Here is a 25,714-nt window from a genome sequence, read left to right on the forward strand (position 1 = left end):
CTTTCCCTCCACTGGAGTTCCTTTCTACCCTAATTCTTGTTAATCGTGTCGAGCTCTGCGAATGTAGAGATGATGTGGTATACAAACCTAAGGTTTAGTTTAGTTTAGTTATTGCATTAGTTCTAGAGCAGAACTGAAAGCATTCATTGGCTTAATTTAGCCCACCATTTGCTTTCACAAGAATATGCATTGTATGCTCCAAGCATCATACACCTGTGACATAAGGTTGTTGCATTTTATTTTAAAATCCAGCCACAATGTTATATTTTAAATACCTGCTTGGCATAAATGCACATGAGGCGAGTCCCTTTCATTTGAAAGGAAGCTCTGGAATGAGAGGGCATAGGATGAAGTTAAGAGGTGATAGGCTCAGGAGTAATCTCGGGAAATACTTTTTTACAGAAAGGGTGATAGATACATAGAATAGGGTCCCAGTAGAGGTAGTAGAGAAAAGGACTGTATCTGAATTCAAGAAAGCGTGGGATAAGCACTACATACTCTTATGGAGAGGACGAGATAGTGGATAGTATGGATGGGCAGACTGGATGGGCCATTTGGCCTTTATCTGCCATCTTATTTCTCGGTGTATGTTTCCATAAAAGCTTGAATGGAGAAAACAGTGCAGTAGCCTTCCACTCATCAATATATGGGATTTTTTTTTTTTTTTCGGACTTTTGCTACAAGAGCAAATTTTTCCAGAATGCTAAGGAGTTCTGCTCTTCTATCAAGTTATGCCATAACAGCAGCAGTTCTAGATATATATTAAAGAACAGTACTCTGCTTTATGATTTCTCTTAAATTGTAAACTAACACAATGAAGAAGACCGGTTCATAGTCAAAAGCGCGCACTGACAAAGGTGCGCCGAGACAACTGAGCATAAGGCGGAAACCCACGCCGAAGAAAAACAGTATTTTAAGGGGTTCCGACGGGGGTTGTTGGTGGGGAACCCCCCCCCCTCACTTTACTGAATACAGATCGCGCTAATGTTGGGGGGGTTTGGGGGGTTGTAAGTAACTCTCCCCATTATACTGGAAACTTAACTTTTTCCCTGATTTTTAGGGAAAAAGTGAAGTTTTCAGTATAATGGGGGGGTTACAATCCCCCAAACCCCCCCACAACGCCGGTGCGATCTGTATTCCCCGTCAGAGCCCCTTAAAACACTGTTTTTCTTTTGCGCGGGCTTCCGCCTTACGCTCAGTTGTCTCGGCGCACCTTTGTCAGCACGTGCTTTTGACCTGTCACCAAGATGACCAATGGTGCTAAAGTGCAATCAGAGTGAGGATTATCAGATATTGCTTCCAGGTTTGCAGCTCAGAAATTGCTCAACTACTTTGAATAATTTGAAAAAGAAAATGATTTGGTTAAAGTTGCATGTTAATTTCAGTTAATGCTGCGATTAATGCGTTAGTTATTAGTCACAATTAAAAAAAAAAAATCATAACTAATAAAATTGTGGCTCTAGCTCTCAGTCTAAGAGGGAGGAGCATGTGCTCAGAAAAGTATTGGATTTCTGTAACTCCCGGATTGTGGTTTGGGATTGAACACCTAGCTTATGGAATCCTACAAGGATTAACAGAAAGAAGATTATTGAAGGTAAAAACCTAATCTTCCATTCCAGCTCTTTCGCCAGATAACATTGGTACTCTTGTCCCTCACTGGTTGGCTAAAACAGTAAGACAATGAATGTTTACTTTCAATATCCTGAATGTATGTATTTCGTAGCTGTTCTTATCTATAATAATAAAACGCTAAGCGCGCATGCACACTCCTACCTGCGTGATCTGTGATCCATAGGTCCGTGGCCGGCAGGAGTGCGCATGCGCGCTTACAACAGCAACACTCGCAGACCCCAAGGTAATGTTGTGCGGTCTGGCTGGCTCCCTTACACTCCATGCCCGAAGTTTATTTTTAAGTTCAAAGCGGCGGCGGCGGCGGCTCCTCTCACGAGCCGCTCCTGCGTCAGAGAAGGCTTCTGATGCACGCAGGGATTGTGAAAGGAGCCGCCACGGCACCTTTAAACTTAAAAATAACTCCAGCAAGGGTCTAAGGGAGCTGGCCAGATCGCGGAAGGGGGAGGGGGAAATGCTGCTGCTGCTGCTACTGCACAGGGACGTGGAGGGGGAGGGAAATACTGCTGCTGCTGCACAGAGAAATGGAGGGGGAGGGAATGCTGCTTTGGCTTCTACACAGGGAAGTGGGGGGAGGGAAATGCTGCTGCTGCACAAGGAAGTGGGGTGGGGAGGAAAATGCTGCTACACAGGGAAATGGAGGGGGTGGGAATGCTGCTGCTGTGGCTGCTGCACAGGGAAGTGGGGGAGGGAAATGCTTCTGCACAGGGAAGTGGAGGGGGAGGGAATGCTGCTGCAGCTGCTGCTGCATAGGGAAGTGGGGGGTAGGGAAATGCTGCTGCTGCATAGGGGGCAGGGAAAGAGACAGATAGAAAGAAAGACAGACAAGACAGCGGGAGGGAGACAGAAAGAAAGGAAGAAAGACACGGAGAGAGACAGAAAGACAGACAGACAAAGGAGGTCAGGGAGAGAGACAGAAAGAAAGAGACAGGGGTAGGGAGAGAGACAGAAAGAAAGACAGACAGACATATATTCTAGAACCCGTTAATGTAACGGGCTTAAAAACTAGTGGTTTATAAAGACTGTGTTAGTTTGCTACCTTCTGAGATTGATTCCTTAAAGTGACAGTAAAAATAGTTTAGATACATTTGCTCCCTTCTGTTTTTAATATTGACTCTTTAATTATGTGGGTCTTTTACTAAGGTGCGGTAGCCAATTTAGCACGTGCTAAAAATTAGCATGCGCTAAATGCTAACACATCCATAGGATTATAATGGATGCACAGAGAGAGAAAGCCTCTGCTTGATATTCAAAGCCTCTCCTACCCAGTTAAACCATTTGTGACTGCCTAAGTGTTGATATTAAGTGCCACTTAACTGGACTGCCCAACTAAATAAAAATGCTATCCTAACTTTAGCAGCAAAGCTTACCAGGCACTGGTCTGAATATTGGCTGGTGCCCAGTTAATTTCCGGGTTGTGGCATCTGCCTTCCTACTGCCTCCTCCCAACTCTAATGGCTATAAAGGTTGACAGAGGCCCCCTCCCACCCTTATAGGCCTTCCTCAGCCTACTGTATGTATACTGTCCCGGTGGTTCAATGGGATCCTAAGGGCAAGAGCAGCTCATTGTCCAAAATGGCTGCCACAACCTTTAGAGGTGATCCATTAAAAAATGAATTAACCATGTTGTCATGCTGGACCTTATAATTTTTCAGCTTTTATATCATCTAATATTTTAAAACTGATGTAATGATCATAAACTTCTAACTTTATAGGTTTCTCTGTTCCACAGTTCTTGAAAATAATTTTACTTTTAAGAACCAAAATAAAAGTAGTTTTCTGTGACCAAAATAGAAAATGTGTCCAGGGGCATAACAGGAAAAATGTCCACGTTGCTATAGTACATCTGTTAAACCAGTTTATCTTAAGTGATTCGGGCAGCAGCTATCATTTCAGCAAGGTTTGAATGTCCAGGTCTCCTTTCTTATACTTTAATTGTACTATATCAAAAAATCCTCAGAAATGTAAGTTTAAGAAGAAAATGTATTTATTTATTCAATTTTCTATACCGTTCTCCCAGGGGATCTCAGAACGGTTTACATGCATTTATTCAGGTACTCAAGCAGTCCTATCACAAACACCAAGAACAATAAAAAATTTAAAATAAAATGATATCTATAATTTTTAAAAAATTTTTTAGAAAGCTTTCTTCTGCTGTGTTTATACTAATAAGAGCCATATTACAGGTAGTGCTATAAAAGTAAGTAGTGTTTGGAACCTCATATGTTCAGTTGTAAAAAAAAATATTAGTAAGAACTTATTGGTTCTTTCCCGTTTTTGTCTATTCACAGGAAGGAACTTGAAGCCTACAAAGGTAATTTTTTTGAACTCTTTCTAATGATGCTTTGAATTAACATGATATTTAGGAGTCATTTGCTAATAGTTATAGGGAACAATTTTGTAACTGGGTGCCTCCATTTAGGTGTCCTGTGAGAGCCTATTTTATAATATGGTTTTCATAAATTACTGTACTCCAAGACTAGCTACTAGGTTCTGTTATTTATATATATATATATATATATATATATATATATATATATATATGTTATATATTTATATGTTTAACAACTTTCTATACTGCACAATCACTAAGTACTAGGCAATTCATAAGATGAACATACCTAAAATAAAATCAAAACATATGATATAGTAGAGGATGCACACATCATTACAAAAAAAAAAACCAACTTAAAACAGAGTTCCTAACATATGTCTCTGAGTCCATATAGTCCATCAAGTCAAGTTGCAGCAAAGACTAGCTGAAAGGGCAAAGTCTTAAGCTCCTTCCTAAACAGGCTTTCAGTCTGATTGTCCCGCAAATATGGGGGTAATGCAGTCCAAAGCTGCAGGCTAGCAACATAAAAAATCAACCTGCAATATCATTCCAAGCGTACTATCTGCCTCCAGCAACCTTTGCTCAATCTCAAGGACTGGTAAGCATGCAAAGCACAAGCAAGAAGAGCAGACATTTGCGCCATCCTGGCCTTGAAAACAAGATACAACATTTTATATTGTACACGATCAACACATGCAGCCAATGAAGGTGTTTCAAAGTTGGAATAATATGCTCAAAGTGGGTGTATCCCATCAGAACACATGCCACAGACCTGGCGTGACCTGGTATAATCACACCTAACATCGAGGTGCCTACACTTAACGTCAGCCATTGAGCTATCAAAGGTGCAAGTGCCTAATATAGCAGGGAACCGCATGTCTAAGTGGTAGCCCCAGCTTTGTCTCACCTATAGTCCGCCCTAGGAATGACCCTTTGCAGATACCTGCAGTGTAAGTTGAACAAGTTTTTGCAGAGTAGCACGTAGGCAAAATATTGGTATTTACGTGTTATATGCACACATACGCACATGTATCTCATTCTAAATACATGTATATCAAGATAACACGTGCATAAATGTGAACATTTAGTTTATAGAATTGCCCTTTTAATGCATTAACATCATTAAGTATAGTAAATAGCTCTCTGAGTAAGAAAAAAATGGCAAAGTTCATATTTATTTATTTTGTTTTCTGTCCCGATCTCCCCAACGAACTCAGAATGGGTTACAGGTTAACATATATAATATACAGTCAAAAACAGGTTACAATTTGCCATGTGTACAATACAATGTGTTTGTCCTAGTATGATATATACAGAGGGTCAAGTGCCAATATACATTTCTTTTTTTAAACATAAGGTAGTAGGCAAGGGATTAGGTGAAGAGGTATGTTTTTATTGCTTTCCTAAAGCTTAGGAGCCCTTCGAGGGATCTGATCTGTGGATGTAGTTGGTTCCAGTAGTTTGGCAAAAAAAAGGGTAGTAGGATCATCATCTGGCATTCTGCAGTTGAAGAGCACAACCAAGGGGTGCTTGGAGGTGTGTTTCTTCTTTGGAGCGGAGTGTTCTGTTCGTTATGTATGGAAGAAATTTGGTTGACATGTAGCCTAGTACCATGTTGTGCAGGGATTTGTATGCTAGCATCAAGCCCTTAAAGTCACAGCATTTGGCTAAGGGATAGCCAGGGCTGATGATAGGATGGAAGACAGGGTCGTGGGCGTGAAGGTTCTTTAGAAATCTGATTGCTGCATTTTGTACACATGTATATTCTTTGCTGTGAGACCATTGAATAGCGCATTGCAGTAGCCCATGCGGGAGAGGACAAGGTTGGGTGCAGTCAGATTCCGAGAAGTGGTTTCTTATTTTCCAGAGTTTTCTCAGGTAGTAGAATGAGGTAGAGACTATCTGTGAGATATGGTTGGAAAGTGTTAAGTTGGAGTCAAGGAGTATCCCTAAGCTGCATGCTTGGTCTTCTGCAGTTATGATAGTTGATTCGCACTAATAATAACATAGGTTACTTTTTTTTTTTTTTTTTTTTTTTAGTAAAGCTTAGTAAAAGGGCTCCTTATTTCTTATTTTCTTGATAATTGTTTTATGTATAGTAAAGTATATCAGATATAAAAAAAAATCCTTTACCAGTATTGTTACCCTTTCTTCTTCTCTGTATTCCTATCATTATGGTAATGAAGCAATATAAACTTATATGTTGGATTTTATGTAATCTTCATTACATATATTTTTACTATTTCTGAATACATTTTGAACATATTTGCTTTATATTAATATTTATTGTTTTTTTTCAGTTTGTACTTCCTAAATTAATTTTATTCTTCATTGTAAATGATACATAATATACAAATAATTCAATTTCAAATAACTTTTTTTTAAATTTTTCCTATTTATGCACTAAGAATTAAGGTGATTAGTGGAAAGGGAGAGCGTCCATACTGAAAGAACAACAGAAATACAATGCAATAGGTGTTCACTGGGCCTTTAAAAGGAGCTATGTTATAAGAATGGGTGAATCCATATAAATGTGTTCCTTTCAATATATTTTATACAATCTCTGTTGTGGTGTAGTTTTCCACAGGATATGTTACTGTGTAGCATGACTATATTTTTTTGTAATCTGTATAATTTTGTGTGCTTAAGACTGCTGAAATCTTCAGATATATACCACTTTGAGCCCCCCCCCCCTTTGTAACAGCATGTGGTATTTTCCCAGATGTTGTAGGCATCCTGATCATCCAGAGCGCCTGTCAGCTCACAATCTGCTTTAGGAAAGGCAGAGCCAGTGGAAGAGTGTCTGTGTTTATCTGTAAATATATAGAGAGAGATATGTGTGTGACCAACTGAAAACAGGCAACACTATGTGTCTCCAGCTGCAGTTTTGTTTCTTTTGTTCTACATGGTAGAAGATGCACATCTGTGAAGCTGTTTGGTAGCTGGAGACTTCACTTGATCAGCACGGTTCTTCTGTTTGCTTGTTCATTCCTCACAGCCATGTCAACTCGAGGATCCAAGGAGAATAGTCAGAGGAATTCCTGTAGGTAGAGCAAGCTCTGTTTTGTTTTTCCTTTCTGCTTATTCTCTGTTCTTTTCCTTTAATACAAAAACAGTTGCAATAATAAACTAACAACTAATTGCACAGCTGCAATGCAGTGCTTATGTGATTCGACTTCTAAATAATGCTGTGAAAGAGTTAAGAGTTAGCTTCCAACTTGATTTCTGTTTTGCTGAAAATGAAAGGCTGCACATTGCAATAGAATTGCCACTGCAGTTCACATCATTTTTACTAACTGTCAGATTCACAGAGGTAAAAGGGATGAAACAGAATCCGAGAGAGGATATAGCAAACAAAAATGAAAGTTCATTGTAATAGCCATTTAGCAATCTGTGTTGCTTATCTAGTGGATGGAATTTTTTTTGAAGGACCATGTTTTGAGAGATGGCAGTGCTTGAGGATTGTGTGGGGAATCATAATAAAGTGAGCTGTAAATGCAGTTTGGTAATCTCATAAAGATAAACTTCATTTATTTTCCTTCTTTTGTGTATCTTGTAGTTTGTCTTATACCAGATGGGTGAATTATCATGTCCTGTCAGTGCTGCTTATGCCCTAGATTATGGTATAATGTAAGCATTATTTTTTATAACATTTCATTAATTCTCAAAGTAAACAAAATTCCTACATTTATTTTCTTAATTTCCTCATTACACAACTTAAAACGTTTTTAGGATTTGTATTCCAAACTATGTATGATCTTAATAGGATTATTTTATTAATGGTGGTTGGTTTAAATAGATGTGTTGGAAAGAAAGATGCCATATTTTTAACATACTGACACTGTAAGAACATAAGAATAGCCTTACTGGGCCAGATCAATCGTCCATCTAGCCCATCTTCATGGTGGCTAATCCAAGTCATATATACCTGACAAACCCCCCCCCCCCCCAAATAATAGCAACATTCCATGCTACTGATTCAGGGCAATCAGTGGCTTCTCCCAGGTCTGTCTCAAAAGTATATGGACTTTTCCTCCAGGAGCTTGTCCAAACCTTTTTAAAAACCAACTATATTAACCACTCTTACTACATCCTCTGGCAATGTGTTCCAGAGCTTAACTTTGTATTGTAATACCATTACAGAAACTCATGTAAACTGCTCTGAATTGACTCCCCAGTCACTGGTAGTGGTATAGATGCTTTCAATAAACAATTAACTGTTCTCTGAGTGAAAAAATATTTCCTCCTATTGTTTTTAAAAGTATTTCCCTAAGGTAAATGAACAAAAGAAAGATATAAATATAAATTATTATAATTTTACAAATTTAGTCAATGGGCTCCAAACTTTATTAAATACACCACTAAATCCCCTACACTCTGTATTAATTCTTTCATATTTGTAAGCGATGCACACATTCACCCACCAAAAAGTATAACTTATTCTATCATGGTTCTTCCAATTACTCGTTATCAATTGAATAGCTGTACCTGTCATAACCATAAATAGTCGACTCTTATATTTATCTAGAGTGAGTTTCACATGTAATATCGTTCCACAAATTATAGCCTCATATGATATCATCCATGGGGGGTTGGCGGTTGGAGGGAAGGGAATAAATATTGATGGGGACATTTGGGTAACTTTATTCTTTAATAATATTATATAATATGTTATAGTAGGTTATTATATGAAGGATTACTTAAAATCTTGAAAGATATATATGTTACCTGTACAGATATTAGTGTAATGTAATACCTATTGTTTTGATCATTTATATGACACTGTTTTAGATTAAAAATCAATAAAGATTTAAAAAAAGTATTTCCCTGTAACTTCAACAAGTGTCCCCTAATATATGCTCCCAACGTTAATAGTCCTGCATTTTATAAAACCTTGATACGTAAGCTCTTACCTTTTAGTCATTGCCCCCTTATCATTGGAGGAGTTTTTAATGCCATTAGTGACACAGAGTTAGATAGTACGGGTGGAGCAGGCCCTGAGAGGTTGGCGGGGGCCAAGGAACTCCATAAATTCAGTGAAGCTTTGGATGTGGTTGATGTTATGGCATGTGCTACATCGAAATGAGTGTGACTATACTCATGGGACTCAGTCATAAATTGACTACATTGAGTTACCAAAGATGTGTTTAAATACATTGAGCAGACAGGCATTGAGACAAATACAATCTCTGATCACGTGTGGGTATGGATGCGATGGGCAGGGGAAAAGACAAGTCAGGACACCAGAAGATGAGTATTTCCCCTAGAGATACTAGATTTCACAAGCTCATGTTGGCTTGATAGAAAAAATATAAGTCCCTTAATACCCATGCGGATGACGATCCTATCATTTTCTGGGGGGTGGCTAAGGCAGTCCTTAGGGGGAAAATCATAAGCTATGCTAGTCATGTGAAGAGGGCACGTGATAGGGAAATTTTGCGATTGGATCTTATGATCTGTAGAGCACGACAACGTTATAGCTATTCAGGTACCTCGAGCCATAGGAAGGAACTTATGGAAATACAGGCCACATTGAATTAACTCCTTCACCAGCGGGCCCATAAATCCTTTGCCTACTGTAAATATCAATTATATAGATTTGGCCACAAAGAGGGCAACCTTTTGGCTCGCCTGGGCCTAAACGGGTGCTGATTTTGAAAAATGAGCAGGGAGCCAGTTAATGACCTGGGTATATGTGAGATATTTTATAATTTTTATAGCAAGCTGTATGGCCTGCAGCTGGAAGAGTGAGTCCCGGCCTCACTATATTTAGAAAACTTGCAAATGACAGGGAGCATTTGAATTAGAGAATGACACGGTGAAAAAATTGGTCCCCGTCCCCGTCTCACCATCCCCGTCACCGCCCCGTCCCCGTCTCACCATCCCCGTCACCGCCCCGTCCCCGTCTCACCATCCTCTTCACCGCCCCGTCACCGCCACTGCCACCCCATTCACCGCCCCGTCACCGCCACTGCAATCCCATTCACTTTTCTTTATTTACGTATAAAGGAAACATTCTTTAAAACTTTAAAACTTTAAAACTTAGTTAAATATTAGTTAATAACTATACAAAAACAAAACACGCAGAGAAAAAATTAATTAATATAAATTCTCAAAACTGACACATTTTGATCACTAAATTTAAAATAGTTATTTTTCATACAGTTTTTCAATCACTAATCTTCCACCACCCCTGGGGCTAGCAATGCAAAAACAAACACGACATGTACTTTAAATGCTTACAATGTTAGCCTATATGGTAAGTAGACGCGGCCGCTGTACCTAATCGCGGCAAAGATCTCCCTGCCGTGATTAGCATAGTGACCGCGGCTACGGCTGCAAGTCTCCCCTCCCCCCAGCGATCACAGCAGGAGGGCACCCAACCCCTCCTGTAGACCCCCCCAACGGCCCTCCCGACAATCGCAGCAGAAGGGTACCCAACCCCTCCTGCCGGTCCTCCCAATGGCCTCCCCTAAGATCGCCGGCAGGAGGGTACCCAACCCCTCCTGCTGGACCCCCCCCCCAACGAACCCTCCCACCCCGGAACCCCCTTAGTCTTACTTTCCAAGTTGGACCGGACGGCTCCTCACACGTATGGCCAGCAGGCTTGCCTCCGTCCAAATGAGGCGGGCCCGCCCCTACCCTGCCCAACCCACAGGATCCTAGGGCCTGATTGGTCTAGGCACCTAAAGCCACTCCCGCTATAGGAGGGGCCTTAGGTGCTTGGGCCAATCAGGCCCTAGGATCCTGTGGGTTAGGCAGGGGAGGGGAGGGGCGGGCCCGCCTCATTTGGACGGAGGCAGGCCTGCTGGCCAGACGAGCGAGGAGCTGTCCGGTCCAACTTGGAAAGTAAGACTAAGGGTGGTGTTTCGGGATGGCGGGGTTTGTTGGGGGAGGGACCGGCAGGAGGGGTTGGGCACCCTCCTATTGGCGATATAGGGGGCCGTTGGGGGTGCCGGCAGGAGGGGTTGGGCACCCTCCTACCAGTGAGGGCGATCGTCGGGGGGGGGGGGGCGGGTTCTATTGCAGGAGCACGGTGAAAACACAGGTAAATTGCGGTTCCTAGAGGGGGGGACATTGGCCTGCGGGGACAAATCTATTCACCGTTTTTGCGGTCGGTGAAAGGATTTGTCCCCGCGTCTGCGGCGATTTGCTAATGAGGTCACCATAATCCGCAGCCAAACCGCAGCCACGCAGCGGTTCGCTGCGGGGATCGCTCCCCGTGTCATTCTCTAATTTGAATGCTCCTATATCACCTGAGGAGGTCTACTGGGCGATAATGCATAGCCCCTTGATGAAGGCACCAGAAGAAGAAAACATGCAAGCCAAATTTTACAAAAATCTAGGTGAGGAGATATTCACACCGATGACCTCCTTGTTCAATATATTGATCAATGCAGAGGCCATGCCAGATGACATGAATGTGGCTCGGGTATTAGTACTCTCTAAGCCTCGCAGAGACCCAGAGTACAGAGGTGAAGTTGTTGGCCAAAATTATGGCAAATTGAATGACAAAAGTACTTCTGGCACTTTTTCACGAGTCCCAGGTTAGCTTTGTTAAGGGCAGAAGCATAGCAAAAAATGTTTGGAAGCTTCTCTTGTTGCTGGAACAGAGGACCCGTAAAGAAATCCCATCAGTACTGATCAGCTTCAATGCTGAAAAAGCATTTGATAGAGCTAAGTGGGATTTTCTGTATACAACGTTATCCGCATATGGCTTTGATAGGTTCTTTGTTTCAGCGATTAGGACATTGTATGCCTCTCCACGAGCCAAAATTGTGCTTCCAGGTTTGAATCAGAAGGGTTTTCCAATCTGTAGGGGTACACACAACAATGATGCCCTCCTCCCCTCTGCTATTTGTTTTTACACTTGACCCTCTCCTCCAAGGATATCCATAATATGCCTACAATTCAAGATATTTAGATGGGGTCTTCTTCCTTCAAAATGGCGGCTTTTGCAGATGATCTGGTGAATTTAGCAGAACCCCAAACTTCCTTGGTTGCATTGTTGGAAGTCCTCAAGGAATACGCAGATTATGCATGCCTTAAATTGAACTTAGGGAAATCAGAAGCATTGCCCTCCTCTCCAGCGGTGCAGAATCTGGGGGGGGGGATCACTTCTCTTTGAGATGGGCGGAGGGTTTGTTTTGTGCATTTGGGAGTTTTGGTAACGATGTATACTCCACACTTATATAAGTTGAATACTGAACATCTATTGCAGAAAACGAGAGTCATGTTAGAGGACTGGATGGCTCTTCTGCTGTCTACGGAGATTGTTTGTCACTTTCTGTAGGGTCTCTCGGAAATCTAACATTTCATATCAGATGTTATTGGGAGGCTGGACAAGTGTGGGGAAGAGAGAGTCTGGGGCTGCCCAATATTCAAGTGTATAATTGTGCATTTCTATTGTGGCATTTGGGAGATTGGATGGCCCACACATCACATTACATGCCTATTCCTATGGAAAGAGACTTTTGTTTGCCATTTGATGTTTTTGCCATGCTTCAAATGACTACGGGCCAGTTGCCCCCATATCTCAAAGTTAGCTTAGTATTTCGCTCTCTATAGGATGCTTGGCACTGGCTGGTTAAATTGTTGGTGGGCACCAGGGAGTAACCGATCTCCTTCCATTGAGAGGTAATCCGTCCTTCAACTGGGGCAGGAGAATAAATGGTTTCGTGAATGGGAGAATGCAGGTATAATTACCCTTGAACATATAGTGGGAAATGATGGGCTTGTGCAGAACTATGAGGCACTCAGGACCTGAGTGGGGGATTCTTGGAGCTCACAATTTGTGTATTGACAGGTGCTACAGTATGTGGCGTCCCTTGATGGAGTACATCTGGGTAAACATATGGGGATTAGGTACTACCAATTCTTCACCCTGGAGGATGCGGAGATATTGACAGTATATCACATAATTAAAGCTCTTCACTCATTGCTGCCAGATAAAAGCTTTCTTTTGTACTGCAGGGCTTGGGAGACTGAGTTACAGGTGCCTATAGGACACTGGGATTTGTTGGTCAATATTAAGTCCATCCCTCATTTGACGCAGAGTGCAGGGCTACTATAGGGTGCTTCTGAGAGTATATTTTACACAAAAGCAACTATTTTATAGTGGGGGGCACTCAGGCATCCACATGTATTAAATGTGGGTGGGCGGATAGTACATTTGGTCATGCCTTTTGAGAATGTCCCATTGTCCAAAGGTTTTGGCAACAAATAATGACATATATATTTACCTTAGTGGGCAAAACCATAAAGGGTTCCTTTCCAGTTAGTGTTGGATGTCCCCAAAGTCTACGGCCATATGGCAAGGGGACATATAATCTTATGTAGAAAACTGAGCCTGCTAGCCAGGAAAAGTATTCTGCAGAATTGGACAATGGCAGAACCGCCAGCATATTGGCACTAGCATAATAGTGTCCATCAACTAATCATATGGGAAGCTCAAGATGCCAGAAGGGCATGGATCCAAGATGGCTACGATGATCTGACTGTGGGGAGATGCTCTCAGCAATTCTTCCTAAAATTTTACCTTACATCGCTGGAATGCCGAAGAGGAGAGGAAAGAGCGCTGGTGGAGACTTGCGGCGCCCAGAAACCTTTCCTCTGATCACGATAGATGAATTACTGAGGCGCCTGCAGCAGGAGACAGTAACGCCGGGGAATCGCCCGCTGGAGGTCCCGGCAGTGAGTGAAGCCATGGTGAACCTCCCTGGGATAGATGAGACTCTGAGCCCCAACGCAAGGACCCCGCCTCCACAGCCACAGGGAGCCAGCTCACCTAGAAAGGACAGTCTATCCGAGGAGGTAGATTTGTTCTCCCAGGAGGCTTCGCTGAGCCAGGCTACAGAAGTCATCGAGCCTGCGTCAGGAACAGCTTTGGAGCAGATGAAAGGACAAGGTGGAGCAGAGAGGAATCTGGAGGTTGAGATAATCCACCCAATAAATTCAGGTACTTTTTCCTTTGCAAAACCTATCAATGTTACCCTGGATTCCCTATGGGACTTAGTTGTTAGTTTGGGACAGTCATTGTCTCCACAAATAAAGGAACTGGAAAAAAGAGTATTGTAACAAAAAGAAGAATTTAAAAATTTTAAACAAGATACTGTTATAATGAAAAGTAAGGTGGAAAATATTGAAAATGATCTGTTAGGAGTGAAGCAAATACAGACTACCCTCATTAGGGATAATACTAATTTGAGAAGGAAAATTGAAAATTTGGAAAATAATTCCCGCTCCAGTAATCTCAGACTATTAGATTTTCCAAAAACTCCAATGATTTCCGCAAAAGAAATGTTGAAAAAATATCTTATGGAAAATTTGAACGTTTCGGAAGATATGCTCCCTCCTTTTGTACAAGTATTCTATTTACCAGCGAAAAAACAATAAGATCGTCCTTTTTTCAAAACAGGATTTACAAATGGACACTACTGTAATACTGGAAACATCATTGAAGGACATAGTAAAACCTGCTAAGTTAATACTAACAGTGGCTTTATTGCCTGACAGAGATTGGTTATTAAAGATGTTCTTCAAAAATAGACATAAAGAATTTTGGGGACTAAAGATACAGATGTTCCCGGACGTTATAAGGATTGTAACAACAGAGAAGAAACTAAAGACCGAAGCACAGGGAAAGGAAATAAAGACAAGGATATACCAGGATCTAAATTGCATATATACTAATGCAAGGAGCCTAAGAAACAAAATGGGGGAATTAGAAGCCATGGCCAATGCAGAGGACATAGACATCATTGGAGTCTCTGAAACGTGGTGGAATGAAGAAAACAAATGGGATACAGCACTGCCGGGGTACAAGCTCTATCGCTAGGACAGGTCAGGACAAAAAGGAGGTGGAATAGTCCTTTATATAAAAGAAAGCATACAATCGACAAAAATGGACACAGCAGAAACGACCAACAAGCTAGAATCGCTATGGGTTAAAATACCTGGAAGGAAAGGGCCTGAAATAAAGATGGGCTTATACTATCGTCTGCCCGGGCAATCCGGAGATACTGATGAAGAAATGGAAGCCGAGATGAAGCGAGAATCCAAAAGCGGTAACGCGGTTATTATGGGAGACTTCAATTACCCCGGGATAGACTGGAGTCTTGGAAGCTCAAATTTCACTAGGGAGACAGAATTCTTAGAGGTTATACAAGATTGTTTCATGGAGCAACTTGTCAGAGAACCGACGAGAGGAAATGCCACTCTGGATCTAATCCTAAATGGGTTAAGGGGACCTGCTAAAGAAGTAGAGGTAGTGGGACCGTTGGGAAACAGCGATCATAATGTGATCAAGTTCAAGGTTGAGGTAGGAATACCAAAAAGAAAAAGAACCATAGCAACAACTTTAAACTTCAGGAAAGGAAACTACGAAGCAATGAGGGAAATGGTAAGGAAGAAACTTAGGAACACTTCAAAAAAATGGCAAACGGTAGAACTTGACTGGTCTTTTCTCAAGAACACGGTGAGCGAGGCGCAAAATCTATATATCCCCAGATTCAGAAAGGGGTGCAAAAAGAGTCGAATAAAGGACGCGGCGTGGATAACCAAAACAGTGAAGGAAGCGATAGGCAATAAGAAAAATTCATTCAGGAAATGGAAAAAGGACAAAACTGAGGGGAACTGGAAAGAGAACAGGAAATATCAAAAAGAATGTCACCGAGTGGTTCGAAAAGCCAAAAGAGAGTATGAAGAGAGGCTAGCCAGGGAAGCACAAAATTTCAAACCTTTCTTTAGATATGTTAAAGGGAAGCAACCGGTTAGGGAGGATGTGGGACCGCTGGACGACGGTGACAAGAAGGGAGTGGTGAAGGAGGAGAAAGAAGTGGCAGAAAGACTTAACGCGTTCTTTTCATCTGTATTTACAAACGAAGACACATCCAACATTCCGGAACCTGAGCAATTCTTCAATGGAAATCAGGCAGAAAAATTAACAACCATGGAAGTGAGCCTTGAAGATGTACACAGGCAGATAGATAAATTAAAAACAGACAAATCCCCGGGTCCGGATGGAATCCATCCAAGGGTTCTGAAGGAATTAAAGGAGGAGATAGCGGAACTACTGCAGCAAATTTGCAATCTATCCCTGAAAACAGGCGTGATCCCGGAGGACTGGAAGATAGCCAATGTTACGCCCATCTTTAAAAAGGGATCAAGAGGTGACCCAGGAAATTACAGACCGGTGAGTCTGACCTCGGTACTGGGGAAAATGGCAGAAACACTGATAAAAGAAAAAATCGATGAACATTTTGAAAGAAACGAACTTCTGATAACCAGCCAACACGGTTTCTGCAAGGGAAGATCTTGCCTAACGAACTTATTGCACTTCTTCAAAGGAATTAACAAACGGATGGACAAAGGAGACCCCATAGACATCATATATCTAGATTTCCAAAAAGCCTTTGACAAGGTGCCCCATGAACGCCTACTCCGGAAACTGAAGAACCATGGGGTGGAAGGAGATGTACATAGATGGATCAGAAGCTGGTTGGCGGGTAGGAAACAGAGGGTGGGAGTGAAGGGCCACTACTCGGACTGGAGGAGGGTCACGAGTGGGGTCCTGCAGGGCTCAGTACTAGGGCCGCTGCTATTTAATGTATTCATAAATGATCTGGAAACAGGGACGAAGTGTGAGATAATAAAATTTGCGGATGACACCAAACTATTTAGTAGAGCTCGGACTAAAGAAGATTGTGAAGAACTGCAAAGGGACTTTAACAAACTAGGGGAATGGGCAACGAGATGGCAGATGAAGTTCAATGTTGAGAAATGTAAAGTATTACATGTGGGAAACAGAAACCCGAGGTACAACTATACGATGGGAGGGATGTTTTTAAATGAGAGTACCCAAGAAAGGGACCTGGGGGTGATGGTGGACCTGACAATGAAGCCGACGGCACAGTGCGCAGCGGCTGCTAAGAAGGCAAATAGAATGCTAGGCATCATCAAAAAGGGTATTACAACCAGAATGAAAGAAGTTATCTTGCCATTGTATCGAGCGATGGTGCGTCCGCATCTGGAGTACTGCGTCCAATATTGGTCGCCGTACCTTAAGAAGGATATGGTGATACTCGAGAGGGTTCAGAGGAGAGCGACGCATCTGATAAAAGGGATGGAAAACCTTTCATACGCTGAGAGATTGGAAAAACTGGGACTCTTTTCCCTGGAGAAGAGAAGACTTAGATGGGATATGATAGAGACTTACAAGGTCATGAAGGGCATAGAGAGAGTAGAGAGGGACAGATTCTTCAAACTTTCAAATAATAAAAGAACAAGAGGACATTCGGAAAAGTTGAAAGGGGACAGATTCAAAACGAATGCTAGGAAGTTCTTCTTTACCCAGCGTGTGGTGGACACCTGGAATGCGCTTCCAGAGGGCGTAATAGGGCAGAGTACGGTACTGGGGTTCAAGAGGGAATTGGACAATTTCTTGCTGGAAAAGGGGATAGAGGGGTACAGATAGAGGATTACTGCACAGGTCCTAGACCTGTTGGGCCACCGCATGAGCGGACTGCTGGGCACGATGGACCTCAGGTCTGACCCAGTAGAGGCATTTCTTATGTTCTTAAGATACCCAAAAACGTAGACGATAATTCTTGCTCCTTAAACCAGGGGTAACAATGATGGGAGGCCTTTTTCTATTACGATATCCCTGTAAATGTATTGTTAAATATAGATCCAACACATACGTATTCTTTGACCCTTTTCAATTAACAAGGTTCCTCTCTACGAAACGCCTGGAATGGGGTAAAAGAAACAGCAGCAATATAGTAAAGTAGTTAGGAAGACTCCTACTACCGCAGCCAGATGTTTTGCTTTTCTTGTTAATAATTTGATTTAATTTCACTAGCACTCATTGGAATTTATGGATCCATATTATGGGATTAATAGTATTGATTAAGGAAAATATTGCCTAATTGAGATTTTGTCTTGCTTAAAACATTTTATCTGTCTTATTTTCAATATTCTGTACAAGAGGTTTCTTGGAAAAAATTTAAAAGCAATAAATAAATAAATAAAAAAGATGCCAGAAGGTCCCGGAAACGGAAGATTCTTTTTCAATAGACATGGGACCCTTATACTGTATACAGTCCTTACACCCAAAAGGTCGTAGCTTGTTGTTACATATACTGTATTAAGTCCCTTTAGGGATCAGCGAGGGTGGAGGGGATGGGGGGAGAGGGTTGCTCTGCATCGGCATGCAGGGAGGTATTTTTTTTTTTCCTTTTTAAATGTTTATTAGAAATTTTATAGATAATAACAACAAGCATAGTTACAATTCAAAGCACTAAGAAAGCATCACAGGAAAAATAACAAGGCCAGTCTCTGCCTACAAATACCTCTAAGTAGGCACAAGATAACATCATACAAGTAGAAACTGGTGAATCCCACCTGTCATTACAACTGAAAACCAAAACAAAACCGCTATATAAAACGTCAACCCCTACCCCAACCCCCATCCACCTCCCCTCCCTGTGCACATGTATACCCCATGAGATGAACCCTCTGTGGTTTCTTCAGAGGACCCACCAAATATCCCCACTTCCCATCCCCCACCCTTGGAATTATCAAAGGCACTGAAATACTTTATTCCAAGTATGATCTTGTTGTTCAAAAAATCCTAAATGTTTAGCTGCCAGGCATTCCATCTGGGCCAACTTAGTACACTTAAGTAACCATTCCTCCTTAGAAGGAGCAACGGAGCGTTTCCAATACAGAACAATAAGACATTTAGCACTCGCTAGACCCAAGCGCACCAATTTAGTCTGCCAGGGCCATATTCTCAGATTTTGTGTACCCAACAAACAGGCTTGGGGCAAGAACTGAATTGGGTCCTGTATCCACTGAGTCATTTCAGATGTTACCAAAAGCCAGAAGGCCTTAATTATCGGGCATTCCCACCAAATATGATAAAACGATCTTAGTGTCACCCCACATCACCAGCAGACATTAAGAACCTGCGGGTACATAAGGTGCACCCTCTCTGGAGTTAAATACCATCTGGTTAAAACCTTGTAAGCATGGAGAGAGAAAGACAGGGCGACAGACAGAAAGGGGGCATGGAGAGAGAAAGACAGGGAGACAGACAGAAAGGGTGCATGGAGAGAGAAAGACAGGGAGACAGACAGAAAGGAGGAATGGAGAGAGAAAGACAGAAAGAAAGGGGGTATGGAGACAGAAAGAAAGGGGGCAAGGAGAGAGAAAGACAGACATACAGAAAGAAAGGGGGGCAGGGAGACAGAAAGAAAGAAAGGGGAGGGGGTAGAGAGAGAGGAAGTAAAAGTTGGGGGAGGGAAAGAGGTCTGGAAGAAAGGAAGCATACAGGAGGCTGAAAGAAGGGAAGAAATATTGGATGCAACCAGAGACTCATGAAATCACCAGACAACAAAGATAGGAAAAATGATTTTATTTTCAATTTAGTGATCAAAATGTGTCTGTTTTGAGAATTTATATCTGCTGGCTATATTTTGCACTGGCCCCCTTTTACTAAACTGCAGGCTCTTCTAAATTGTAAATCACATTGAACTTCTCCTAGGTCATATTAGCAATCTATAAATACTAATATCATGTAATTAAGGCATGAAAATAAAGATGATTATTATAATAAATTAAATGCAGTTTTGATGGTGTAGAGAAATTATTATAGAATAAGCAGGAAAGTTTTAAGATTCAGTAAAAAGTGACTTTTAGCATGTTCTTACATGGGTCATTCCCACACACTTAAGGCCATTTTTACTTCTGCCCTAAAATGGCTGGTTTTCTTTTTATTGTATTAATGGCCATGAGTTGACATTAATGCGTAGCCAATTAAAAAAATTATCACATGAGCACTTAGACCCTAATTCTATAAATGGCACCTACCTGCTAGCACTGTTTAACAGAATTGTCAATCATTCGCTAGGCACCATATATAAAATTGTACCTAGTTGGACCTAAGTGGTCTTAGGCGCCAGTAGGCATTGAATCCTTAGGTGCACTGCCATTTATGCCAGGGTTTTCTTGACCTAAATGATTGCCTGCTGGCACCTAAATCAAGTTACGCCCAAAATGTGCACAGCATCTGCCCCAACCACCTCTATTTGCTTCTAGGCGCTTCAGTGTAGACGCCTACCTTGAAGTGGTAGGCGCCTACTAGCTAATTAATTTTTTTATTGTTTTTTAAAGGGGCTTTCAATTAACAGTGCTGATTAAGGCAATTAACAAAATTAAGAGGGTCTTTTACTAAGGCGCGCTAGCCAAATTAGTGCACGCTAAATGCTAACGCGTCCATAGAATATAATGGGCGTGTTAGCATTTAGCACACGCTAATATTTAGTGCATGCTAAGTTGGCTAGCGCGCCTTAGTAAAAGACCCCTTAAGTTAGGCACCTACATTGGCCAAGTGTGCCAAACTAGGCGCCTAACTCGGGGGTGTCAAAGTCCCTCCTCGAGGGCCGAAATCCAGTCGGGTTTTCAGGATTTCCCCAATGAATATGCATGAGATCAATTAGCATACAATGAAAGCAGTGCCTGTAAATAGATCTCATGCATATTCATTGGGGAAATCCTGAAAACCCGACTGGATTGCGGCCCTCGAGGAGGGACTTTGACACTTGTGGCCTAACTTTAGGCACTGTTTATAGAATCTGCGTTTTACTGCCATCAAATTGGGTAGATATAAAGGCTCACATGGTATTCCTGTGATAACCAGTAAGTACACACTAATGTAGAAGCACACTTTAGTGCAGGAATACTTATGTTCTGCTTTGTGACCTGCCCCCTCTAAAAATATATATTTTTTTAGTATGCTGTTAGCACATACACACATTTGGCAGTTACCACAGGACTCCTGAACATGTGATACAGTACACCACTATAAGCTGCGTTAGGTGTACTTCACAATAAAAAGCAATTATTACATGGTAGCTGGTTGGTTTATGCTGGTACAAAAAAATCATTGTTCTGTTTTAAGGATCTTCAGATTGCCGTGAGTGTAACTTAACACCTAACGGTTGCAATCCTCATTAGTGTCCAACATCACAGTGTTTCAAACTTTAATTTGTTTACTTTTTTTTAACTTATTTTAAAAGTTCTTATGATACTATTACTTTAAAGTGCTAGTGCAAAGTACAAAATATAGACTTAGCTTCATCATAGTGCTCCAGCATTGACTCGTCCCCCCTCTTTCTTTCTGACGCGTTTCGATTACTTTTTCAAGATCTGGGAAGACACCGAGAATAGAATAAACATTAAGTATAAACCCTCAATTCAAAAATAGGTCCTCCTATACCAGGGGTAGGGAACTCCGTTCCTCGAGAGCCGTATTCCAGTCGAGTTTTCAGGATTTCCCCAATGAATATGCATCGAAAGCAGTGCATGCAAATAGATCTCATGCATATTTATTGGGGAAATCCTGACAACCCGACTGGAATACGGCTCTCAAGGACCGGAGTACCCTACCCCTGTCCTATACTAACAAAAAAAGTTCTATTAACATGTCCATTAAAGAATGCTGTCCATAATCTAACATCTAGCAAATTTCTGGGATACAATCGTAATGGCTGATAAATGTATGTTAAGTACGTATTGTAGAATATAGTTAATAGCAGGGAAACATTCAGGCCACGTATACAAAAGTTGCTGACATAACATAAACTGTATGAAAAATCATAATATAACGGAGAAAAATAAACCTCAATTGTGGGAGGCTGGGACTACACAAGTGCCCAGCCCTCAATACATCATCACGGGTTTATAAAAAAACTCCGCATACATATAAATAAGTAGATTAAATCACTCATTTGCATTCATACAGAGTCGCATTTTTTTCAAAAGCTTTTTTTATAATGACAGCTATGAACCATGCCTCCAAAACTACTTACATAAGTGAGTGTATTTCTTCCTTAATTGTGATTTTGTGCTCCATGCCTCCAAAACTACTTACATAAGTGAAACTGAGCTGTAGCCCTCGCTATTAATTTAGTTAAGTTTGGGATTATGGTCACCAGTTTTTGACACGAATAATACATGGAATTTTGGGTTCATAGCTATCATTATAAAAAAAGCTTTTGAAAAAAATGCGACTCTGTATGAATGCAAATGAGTGATTTATCTACTTATTTATATGTATGCGGAGTTTTTTTATAAACCCGTGATGATGTGTTGAGGGCTGGGCACTTGTGTAGTCCCAGCCTCCCACAATTGAGGTTTATTTTTCTCCGTTATATTATGATTTTTCATACAGTTTATGTTATGTCAGCAACTTTTGTATACGTGGCCTGAATGTTTCCCTGCTATTAACTATATTCTACAATACGTACTTAACATACATAATCTAACATCGCCAGGGCTAAAACATGGCCGTGACATCTTCCAGTGCTATTTACTAATCTACCAGTGACCTCATCACCCAACTGACCAACCCCTACTCTTTACCCCATTAAGGGAAACTCCTACCACCCTTAACAACTGTCAATCAGCCAACGTCATCTAATCTTCAGTATCATTAAGACCATTAGGTTGTTTATTTATTTCATTATAATATTGAAATTATTTTATGTTTTATTGTTCAAATAATAAGTTCAGGAGTGGAGAAATGATTGTTAATGTAATAATTATATAGTTAATAGTGTGTTTTTTGTGCAGTCTTTCTGATATATCAATTGTATTACACTATTGAAGTTTGAAAACCAATAAAGATTTACAAAAAAAAAAAAAAAGACCTTTAGGTTTCATAGAATTCAAACAGAACATCCATCTGAGTTCTTTAATATTCAGTGTCCGTTCATAAGCTCCTATCACAGCAGGCACCTTAAAGAACTGTTCAGCAGAGGCTATCCTTACATCAGTGTATGCCATACATTGTATGGGATGGATATACACATGCACTCTACAAAAGGTACAAAATGCGTACTTCAGCATCTGACACAGCTTAATACGAGGGCTGTATTATTTATTATTTCGGGAAAAGAAAAAAAGAGAAAATGTCTAGAGAAATACAATTTCAGAGATACAACACTCCTCTTTTAAAGACCAAATTAAATCCTGGCGTAGGTAAAATATGATAGTTTGATTCTGTGGCAGGAAGATAAAAGTAGCCTGAAGCAGTTGCATGAGTGGCTTAATAGCAGACATGAGAAAATACAATTTACAATGCAATTTTCTGAAAATTATAATAATGTTTTGTTTTTGGGTTTGTTTGTTTTTTTTTAAATATATTAAGAAATTTAGTTGTATATTTGAAACACTCATTCAACAGACTCAAATGTAGTGTTACGTTTTGATAGGTTCCCTATCCATTTGGTTAAAGAAAGCTTGATATATTTTGATACAGATGCAGTTGGCTGTAATTATTCAGCTAGGAAGGAGAATAAATACCATTCCAAAGAATTAGTTTAGGAGTTCATTTACTAAGCTGTGGTAAAAAGTGACCTTAGCGTACCCTTATTTAGGTTTTTCCTGTGCTCTAAGGCCATTTATACTGCAGCTGTATAAATGGCTTTTGTATATTTTATATTAATAGCTATACGTTAATGATGTCATGTGGCATGTGGCCATTTTGAAAAAATTCTGCATGTACATTTTCACCAACCATTTAGTAGGTGCTAAAGGCTCATGTGCTATCCATGAACTAACCTGTTAACATGTGTTAATGTAGCTCTGTTGATTAGTGCAGGATATTTTTAGCGCGCTATTACCATGCACATATTTGGCAGTTACCACAAGATGTCTGAGCATGTCCCATGGTATGCCATTTTTAGCTGTGTTAAGCACTCATAAGCTACTATCATAGAAGGCACCTTAAAGAACTGTTCAGCAGAGGTTATCCTTACATCAGTGTATGCCATACATTGTATGGGATGGATATACACATGCACTCTACTAACAATGAGGTCTTAGTACTGAAAATCCAGTCAAGACGATTTTAGGATTAAGATAAATATTCTGTCCTGTTCATAAAGATTAGAGGCATTTTTAGGAAATGTCAATGCTTAATTTCAGTTCATGAAAGCTCAAGAAATTGTGAATTGACTTTTTCAGAATACAGCCCTCAGACTCATCTACTCCCTTGGCAAATACGACCACATCACCAATGCATACCTAGACTCACACTGGCTACCGATAAAAGCAAGAACCCAATTCAAATTCTACTGTCTACTATATAAAGTAACTCATGGTATTGCACCCAGCTACCTAAACAACCGACTATACCGTAACCTCTCACCCAGAATAAGGAGAACTCAGAGCCTATTCATCTACCCCCCTCTCAATGGTACCAGACGCAAGAAACTATACGACAGCCTTTTGGCGACACAGGCAGCGAAGATTGACCCCCACCATCTCCAGTCTACTGATCAAATCAACAGACATTAAAGTATTCTGAAAAGAAATCAAAACTCATCTTTTCAAAAAACACTTCCCATCATCCTAACATCACTATAGCACTAGAATATACTCTCATGAATACCACCTCCACCACCACAGCAACTCCTTCAACATAGTATAACTCACTACTGTATCCCGAATGTATTATTATTATTATTATTCATCACAGTAACCTATTATATACCTACTCTTTGCTTTGTAATTCTTCAGGAAATGTCCAAACTTTCAATGTAACTTGCTATACACATGACTCTTAGTATTGTATTGATAACCCTCCTAGAAAAGTCCAGACTTCTAATTTGTATACTTACTCCTGCTTTGTACTTCTCCTGGAAATGTCCAGACTATCAATTGTAACTTGCAATATACATGACTCTTAGTACTGTAACACTCCTGGAAATGTCCAGACTACTAATTTGTAATCCGCTTAGAACCGCAAGGTACAAGCGGAATAGAAATCACGTAATGTAATGTAATATACAGCATTGGAATTCGAAAGAATATCCGAGTCCAACATCTTTACATAGTTTGAAGAATCAGGGAATGGGGACACTTCTTGTCATTGATGGGATATTTTTGGTGTAGTCAATGTAGTTGTTATAATATGACCATTCAGCAGAAAAGGTTCTAAAATTCCACTGACAATAGGGAATTTGCAATTCACTTGTGACACCAGTTTTATTATTTGTGATTTTGTAACCCTGTAACTAGTATGTTGGACAAAACTATGGAAAGATGCCACTGGGGATTGGTGAATACCACAGTTTAAAATGTAGGCAATTAAGTACTCCTTTGGTCTTTCACTGTATTCATTTTAGTACAAATCTGTTTATTGTATCATAGTTCAACAAAATTGTGTACACATATGAGGGTTTGTTGACAAGTTCTCAGCCCAAACCAACCTGAAGCCATGAAACTTATTTCGAATGCCAACTGGAACTGCGTCGGTTGTCTCTTCTGAGCAAGTGCAGTACGCGCAAGGAACACACATGAGCTGCATCAGCGGTAACTGGATCTCATTCAGTCCCGAGATCAGAGTAGCCCCCTGCAACCTAAAAGGAGTCTACTGGATGGAGAATGTCAGCGTGGGAGCTGGGAAGGAACTCCAGCTTCATTGTTGCTGTCCGGAACCTCTCCCCAATAGAGTTTTCCTCCTCATAGCCGGATGTGTTGGTGAAGGTGTCCACTCCACAACCTTTAGAACCAACTGTAACTCTGAGTGGGGCATGTGGGAAGAAAGATCCTTCTGAGAGATTTGCAAGAGTGAGGAGTAAAAAACCAGCCATTATAACTTTAGAGGTACTATGGGAAGCCATACAGAACTTAAATTCCTCTTTTGTGATAAAATGGAGGGTGAAATGAAAAATATTTCTG

The 25,714-nt window shown here is 40.8% G+C and overlaps 1 protein-coding gene across 3 annotated transcripts in view; it reads left to right on the forward strand.

The window, feature by feature from the left end:
• The window catches only part of DTNBP1 (dystrobrevin binding protein 1), a 155,575-nt gene that overhangs the window by 69,609 nt on the left and 60,252 nt on the right, over positions 1-25,714 (forward strand). For all 3 annotated transcript variants that reach the window (XM_033929593.1, XM_033929594.1, XM_033929592.1), the window contains one exon: positions 3,921-3,943. In XM_033929593.1, the coding sequence (XP_033785484.1) occupies positions 3,921-3,943 (23 nt within the window). The remainder of the gene's footprint in view (positions 1-3,920; positions 3,944-25,714) is intronic.

Source organism: Geotrypetes seraphini, chromosome 2, assembly GCF_902459505.1.
Source record: "Geotrypetes seraphini chromosome 2, aGeoSer1.1, whole genome shotgun sequence".
Taxonomy (NCBI): domain Eukaryota; kingdom Metazoa; phylum Chordata; class Amphibia; order Gymnophiona; family Dermophiidae; genus Geotrypetes; species Geotrypetes seraphini.